Source organism: Ochotona princeps, chromosome 5, assembly GCF_030435755.1.
Source record: "Ochotona princeps isolate mOchPri1 chromosome 5, mOchPri1.hap1, whole genome shotgun sequence".
Lineage (NCBI taxonomy): Eukaryota > Metazoa > Chordata > Mammalia > Lagomorpha > Ochotonidae > Ochotona > Ochotona princeps.
Window position 1 is genome coordinate 91,687,250 of NC_080836.1, and position 7,342 is coordinate 91,694,591.

At 63.3% G+C, this 7,342-nt stretch overlaps 1 protein-coding gene across 1 annotated transcript; it reads right to left on the minus strand.

Moving 5' to 3' along the window:
• Positions 1–618: 618 nt before the first annotated feature.
• Positions 619–6,895, minus strand: IHH (Indian hedgehog signaling molecule). The gene is made up of 3 exons (XM_004576818.2): positions 6,087–6,895; positions 3,590–3,851; positions 619–2,115 (listed from the first exon to the last, which is right to left on the minus strand). The coding sequence occupies exons 1-3, from the start codon at positions 6,402–6,404 to the stop codon at positions 1,457–1,459; spliced, it is 1,239 nt and encodes a 412-aa protein (XP_004576875.1). The 5' UTR covers positions 6,405–6,895; the 3' UTR covers positions 619–1,456.
• Between the last annotated feature and the right edge of the window lie 447 nt (positions 6,896–7,342).

Consider the following 7,342-nt stretch of genomic DNA (forward strand, 5'->3'; position numbering starts at 1 on the left):
ACTTTCTCCAGATCAAGCAGTGTTTCTCAAAAAGTGTGGTCCACAGACCACCTGCCACGTCAGAGCTTTCCTGGGCCTGACACTTAGCCATTGAAGTAGAGTCCTGCAAGAAGGGTCAGGCAACACCTGTCAGCCGGTCCCCCAGATGATGTGCAAGTTTGAGGACTGTAAGGTTAGGGACCTCTCAGATTTGTCCAAGAAGTCAGAATGGGCTACAAGACCCATATAAATTCTACAGAAGCTTTTCCTATTGTAGGCCCTGGCCAGCAGTGAGAGCCAGCAACTCAGGCTCTGAGAGAGTGCCCAGAGTCAACAAGGAAAGTCCCTGGCACTGGGCACAGTGGAGATGCTTCCAGATCAACAAAATCCCTATAGGTTAGTCACCTCCATTCTCTAGAAACCGAGTCAAGGCAAAACTTAGGGTCAGCATGCGAAAGGCCTGGCCAGTGCGGAGCACAGATTTCTTTGTAGACTTTGCAGAGCTCCTGAGTGGAAAGGGGCCTATAGAGAAGGTGGGAGTTGCGAGGTTTGTGTTAGGAGGAAGGTGGGCAGAGCTTCATCATGGAGGGAACAGGGCCCCGGCCCCTATCCCTCACCCAGCATCCTGCACTCTGTGGCTCTACCAACTTAAATAACTTTTATTACAAAAGGAAGAAAACAAAAGACCAATACATCTCCCCCCAAGTTTTCCCCATGGGCTTCCTCCCTCCATGCCAATAAATAAGGTGGGGGGGGAGAGACTGGCTGGAGGTGGGGGTGAGGAGCATGGTTCAGCAGAAGAGGGAGCTTAGCCTGGGAAGGGGTGCAGCCCCAGCCCCTTCTGCAGCCACTTTGGTCATGCTGGCCAGAACACAGCACACTGCCAGAGACTGTCTCAGGTGGTGCTGGGAGGAGTGTAGCCAGGCAGGAAGGCCACGCCCCATCCCAGAGATGGCCAGGAGGGCTGCCTGCCCTCTGTGGGCCACCTTGGTTCTGGGTGACTGTGAGTCCAGACAGCTCCCTGCTGGGTCCAGGGCATCTAGCAGCAACAAGTGAGGGGCAAGTCCATGGGAGGGCAGCACCTCTTCCTCCTGCGTGCGGTCCATCACCAATAGTGAAGAGGCAGACACTAGTCCCCAAAGGAAACCAGAGAAAATAGTCCCCAACACATATATGATGTAGTCCTTCCCACAGAGAGAGGTGGGGTATAGAAAACCAGAACAAGAACTGATGGCTGAGTGAACCCCTGTGCCAGCCTCCAGGTGTGTATACTAGGCAGACCCCTCCCCCACCCCATACCAGCTCCATGGCTGCACCCTGGTGGGGGCAGGGATACTGGCAGTGTCCAGTCTCAATGAGGCAGGAGGTGGCAGAGACCAGTGCCCCCAGCGGGGTCTCTTTTAGAGCCAGGGCTCCCCTGGCAAGGAAGGTTTTTGCACCCAGCACTGCAGTTCCAGAGTGGAGGACTGGGGTCCTTTCAACTCCCGACCCCGGACATGCCCAGTGGGTGGAAGCTGCCGTCTTCCAGCAGGAGGCGTCCCAGGCGGTAGAGCAGCTGAGGATACCAGTGCACACCCTCCCCCAAGGTCCAGCTCCCCCATGCCAAGCTGTGGAACAGTCGCAGGGGCCAGAAGGCCAGCTGAGCCAAGCGGTGGTCTGCCACAGCCGCGAAGCAGGAAGCCACCACATCTTCTACCACTAGCGTCCCATGCCTCGTGAGCGGGGCATAAGCCCCGAGGGCCACATGTGTGGAGACAGAGGCCACCTTGGCAGGCTGCAGGCCGGGCACTCCGGCCACCAGCACATACTGGCCAGGTTGCACGTGGCTGGCAAACGTGGCCCGGAATTGGGCCGCCGTCTCTGTGTGATTGTCAGCGGTGAAGAGCAGATGCGCAGGGGTGAGCTCCAGGCGCCGTGGAGGGTCCTGGGTCTCGATGACCTGGAAGGCCCTCAGCCTGTCTGGCTCACGGTCCAGGAAGATGAGCACATCGCTGAAGGTGGGATTTCCATCCTCCCCCATGGCTAGTACCCGGTCCCCGGGCCTCACGGCAGACAAGGCCACACGAGCCCCACTCTCTAGGCGCACTTGTGCTCCAGCTGGGAAGCAGCCACCGGTTTTGGCAGCTGCTGAGTGCTCTGCAGGAAGAAGGGACATAATGGAGTTACTGCTGGGGGGGCTCAGTACCACCTCCAGGCTCAGTATCTCTGTCCCAGACACCCCCAGCCAACCACATGCACTTCTGCTCCTGGGGAATGCCCAGCCCTTTCTGCATTATAGCCCCTTCCTCTCACTTCTTAACAAGGCTCCAAACCCCAACCTGCCCTGTGATCTTCTGCCCACCTCCTCACTAGCCTGACCCTTTGCCAATGAGAGGACAAACTGGGCCTTGAGACCCAGAGGGTGAGAGCAGAAGTGCCCTCTCGAACCCAGGAGACTCCTGGTGTCAGGAGCTGTTCCCATCCTGACAGAGGTCCAGGGCTACTGCAGCCAGGCCCTGGTTGCCTGACACCTGCACCAGGACATGTCCCTCAGCGCCTCGGGGGGCTGACATTTCCCAGCCTTTGCTCAGATGCAAATCATCCTTAGGCTGGCACCCTAAGTTGTGTGGAAGAGCAGACCCCTCAATCTACAGGAGGGAGGGTGGGGCCAGCTCAGGGACCATTCAGAGTGACAGACAGGGGCAGGCTGAGCCAAGGACACAATTGTCGTCTTTGGTTCCCATGCAGGGTCTTGTGCAGGACAGGACACAGTGGCATTAGTGGCAGCTGGAGAACAGTGTTTGTGGGTCAGCACTGGCTACCCAGGGGCTGGGCAGGGGCCAGGGTCAAGGGTCGTGTGACTTGACGTAAACATAATTGGTGCTGAGCAGAACTGAGGCTGTGAGCTGGTGTGGGACCTCCACTGGAAGGCCAGCAAGAACTGGGCATTCCAGGTCTCTGTGTGCCCCACCTGTGGGTGCAATTTGTGCTCCACGCTGAGGCACCCACGGCTGGGCTCAGGGTAGGAGGGAGGAGGCGAGGCCCCTAAACACCTGCCAATTCTGATCAACAAGGCGGCCAATCTAGAAAAAAATCCACTTTATTGAGTCCATTTTTGTTCTGGCTCGCGTGGCTGGCTTTGCCCCAGAATGTCCAGCTTTGGGGGCTCTGGTGAAGACATGTGGGGACGCCTGCGCCCCCTCTGACCTGCAGCTGTGTAGTGTGCTCTGAATCGCTAGGCTTCTGGCCCCTGATCCCACCCCCAGCCTTGTCCTGCACCGGGCTGCGGGCTGGGGGAGGGAGGGAAGTGGTGGTGTCTGTTTAGCCTGGCTTCTTCCATCCATCTCCAGCTTGCTCTGTGGTGCACCTGCTGCGGCAGGCTCAGGACCGAAGATTGCTATTGGCACTGACTCAGGGCTCTGTCTCCCTAGGCTCCCTCCCTGACACTACCAGGAGGAGCAGGCGGTCACCAGCAGCCTCAGGGAGCGCTGCCTCCGGTGTCCTCTTCCCCCAGGTCCCCTCCTCCTTCTCCCGGCAGGCCTCTTCACGTTCCGGCCCCCAGCGAGTGCTGCGCTGCCTGCCCACGCCCTGCGGCCCCGACCCCGGGTCCAGCCCCCTGGCGGCAGCTCACCGGACTTGACCGAGCAATGCACGTGGGCCTTGGATTCGTAATACACCCAATCGAAGCCGGCCTCCACCGCCAAGCGCGCAAGCAGTCCGTACTTATTGCGGTCGCGGTCCGACGTGGTGATGTCCACGGCGCGGCCCTCGTAATGCAAGGACTCCTCCGAGTGGTGGCCATCCTCGTCCCAGCCTTCTGTCACCCGCAATTTCACGCCAGGCCACTGGTTCATCACTGAGATGGCCAGTGAATTCAGGCGGTCCTTGCAGCGCTGCGGGAGGGAAGTTAAAGGGAAGGGACCGACTGAGCTTCACCCGCACTCCCCATCCGCACGTATGGCCGTGACAGAGGGGTACTCTTTCCCGTCTCCTTAGGAACTTAGGGGTTCTAGCATCCAGGTGCCTCCCCGCCTCCTGACCCGCGGCGCACAGTGGTGCTGCGCGTAGGGCGCACATAGTGCAACCTCAGGGCAGCCTTCTCTATTAGGTGGAACATCCTTTCCCTCCCATGCTTTCTAGCTCTCCCTCCAGGTATCGGCCACTCCATCTCACAGTGAGGCTAACCCTCCCGGGGCTTGGTCCTTGACTCTTGCCAGGAATCAAGACTTCCCAGAGACTGGGCGTGAAGCCATGTTCGCCCGGCCAAACGCCTGCGGCTGGCCTAAGAGGCATGCAAAGCCCGCGGTGCCCAGTAGGTGTCACCGCAGCCTCAGGGCTGAGGTCCGAGGGCCGTGGACCCCGGAGGCACGGCAGGTGCAGGGCGCCTGGGCGGCGGGCGAGCACGTGTTGGAGGAGGGTAGCGACCTGGGGAGCATTTCTGCTGGAACTATCTCATGATCCCAAGCCCTCCTGCACCAGCACTCGCAGCAAGCAAGATGCACAGAAGCTTGTGGGCTAGTGCCTGGGCTATCTCCAAGGTGTGTTTCTTGGGATGGAGGTAGCCCGCTCATAATGTCCCTCTCCGCCAGTGCGCAGCGCCGGTAGGAGAGCGCCCTGACTCGGTAAACCGAGTTTCCCTCAGGTCTCCACGATCTTCCTCACTGGGAGTGGGGTTAGAGATAACGGCAAAGGCAAAGACCAGAGAGGACCCTCGTCATTGCCACCTCGTGTCGCCTGGGTCCGAGCAACTAAGGGACCATGCAGCTAACTGCAGAAAGAGGCACGCAAAGGCTATGTTTTGGGTCAGCAGGGGATCTCACGCATCCTCCGTGATGGCCCCTGCCAAATGTGCGTAGTCCTTGTCTCACCCCCACACCCGTGCAGCGCGGGCCCCACAAAACCCTTGGACTCGGCTTCCCGGGAGTCCACAGCGCCTTCCACCCGAAGCCGGTAGGTCCTTCCCCAGGCAGGCCCCATGGCCTGGCCAGGAGAGCTCCTGGCCCAGGGAGGGAGCTCCGCGTGCTTTTTCCGAGGCTTTGTGGCGCGGCGTGCAGCCCCCACCTCCGTCTGCCCTGCCTGCCCTATTCTCCACTTCATTTCCCCCACCGCTACCCTCCCCGGGTCCACAGCCTGGGCGCTCACTGGCTGTCAATGATTGCCCAGCCCGTGGCCCGGATCCTTATCTGCATTCCTAGGCGCCCGGCCCGGCCCGGCCACCAGCCAACCTTCGGCCCCGAGACACCAGCCGCAGGCCAGCCCCGGCGCCAGGGCGCAAGCTGAAGGTCGTGATCTAGCCGCTCTTCCGAAGGCACCTAGAGAGCCGCGGGAGGCCCCAGACGAAGGAATCCGTGCGGGTCTCACTGGTCGCGCACCGCGTTGTGGGAAGCGAGTGTGTGTCCCTGCGACTGGCGCAGCGCTGAGTCCTGCCCACCCAGAGCGCAGGGCCCAGAATCGCGGCTCTGCCTAACTGCTTTTTTCGCCACCCCTGCCTCCTCTTCCAGTGCTTCCCGACCCATCGCTAAAACCAGGGGTGCCCCAGGTTTGGTCCCAGAGCCCCACCCTTCAACCGCAACCGCGCCGCTCTGCTTGGGGACAGACACGTGGGCTCGCCCGGCGGGGTTTCCTCTCCACCTCCGCCTCTGGCTCAGTTCTCGACTATTCCCTAATCCCACCCCCAGGCAGGATCAACAGCGCGCGTGGGGGCCGTTCGACCTCCAGGGTGCCGTAGGGCTTCGATCTGAAACGGACGCAGCCTCGAGGAGGGTTAAGCTGGGAGCGCCAGCTTTGGGCTCCGAGGGCATAGAAGTCAGCCGGGTCGAGGTAGCTCCGGGCGCAGCGTCTGGCCTGAGCCGCCAGCACTCTGGGGCCGAGGTGCGGCCGCCAACTCGCAGAGCTGTGGCCTCTCTTCTCACGCACCCAGGCCGACTCAGGGATGCCCGACCTTCCCGCCCGGACCCTTGGCCCAGCTCCCCTAAGTGTCTCGGATAGGAGGCGGCCGGGTTTGGCGAGAGGGGGCAGGTGCCAGGGGGCGTGCCTGGCAGCGGAGAGAAGGTGCCAGGGGGGCGGGTAGGGCTGGGCAGGTGGCGGTGCTCCGGCGGCGGCGCGCCGGTAGGGCGGATCGCGCTCACCTGGGTCATGAGGCGGTCGGCGCCGGTGTTTTCCTCGTCTTTGAAGATGATGTCGGGGTTGTAATTGGGAGTGAGCTCCTTGAAGCGCTCCGAGCTGCGCGCGATCTTGCCTTCATAGCGACCGCTGGCGCCCAGCGTCTTCTCAGGCACGTTGGGGCTGAACTGCTTGTAAGCGAGTGGCACAAGTTTGCGCGGCGGCCGCCGGCGGCTACCCACCACCCGGCCCGGCCCGCAGCCCCGCGCCGCCGGCACCAGCAGCAGCAGCAGGAGAAGGCAGAACCGCAATCGGGGCCGGGGCCGGAGCCGGGCGGGAGACATGGCCGGAAAGAGCCCGGGAAAGCGACGGGGGGCTCGAGCGCCTAAGAGGGCTAATGGGTAGGCGGGTCGACGGGCGCGCTCTGCTGGGGGGAACTCAGACGTCCGGGTGGCTCCGGAGGGCTCCTGGCTGGGGCGCCATGGGCGGCGGGGCGCGGCGCACGGCCGGTGGGACTCAGGTGCGGGGCAGGGGCCCGGGGCCCAGGCTGGTGGCGGTGCGCTGTCCCCCTCGGCGCCTCGACTGTGAGCTGCCCGGCTCGCCGGCCGCCAATAAATAGGCCGGCCCGTTTGTTTTGGCAACGCGGCAGCGGCGGGGGGCGGCGGGCGGCGGGGCTGCGGGCCGCCGGGCTGGGCTGGGCTGGCCGGGCCGGCGGGCTGGAGGGCTCCGCGGTTAGCACCCCGGCCCGGCGGTCAGGCGGCTCGGGCGGAGCAGGAGCTGCTGCCGTTCGTGGCGCAGCTCGGGGCCGAGTGAGAGGGGAAATGGAAGAGATCCGGGCTCCAGCCCCGCGCAGACCGCACCCTACCCATGTCCCTGCCTCCTGTGCGCCCGACAGCGAACCTGCGGCAAGGGCAGCCCAGCCTCCTCCCCCTCGGGCGGGCGGCCCCGCCGCTGGTCCAGCTCGCGTCTCAGCCGCGCATCCGCCCGCCCGCTGCCCTCTGCGCCCCCACGCGCTGCCTGAGGTCTCCCTCCCAGATCGGACGAGCTTCACCCCCACGTCCCCGCTTCTCGTGGCTCCGGGGGTGCCCCGTCAGGCGCAAACCTCCTGGACAGGAGCTGCCACCCCCACAGAGACCGCAACCCACGGCGCGGCCGGATGCAAGGAAAGGGTTGGGGGGCGGAGAACAGTGGCTGGACCGCACAACCGCCCACGGTGTCCCCTGAGGGGTAGCAAGCCCAAAAGGCAGGAGGCCGCTGGTAACCTGGTGCCCCACCCTGCAGG

Coding starts and splice junctions, on each gene's coding strand:
- IHH (XM_004576818.2), bottom strand. CDS start 6,404: ATGTCTCCCGCCCGGCTCCGGCCCCGGCCCCGATTGCGGTTCTGCCTT. Junction 3,852..6,086: donor CCGACCGCCTCATGACCCAG/GTGAGCGCGATC, acceptor TCCCTCCCGCAG/CGCTGCAAGGACCGCCTGAA. Junction 2,116..3,589: donor GCATTGCTCGGTCAAGTCCG/GTGAGCTGCCGC, acceptor TTCTTCCTGCAG/AGCACTCAGCAGCTGCCAAA.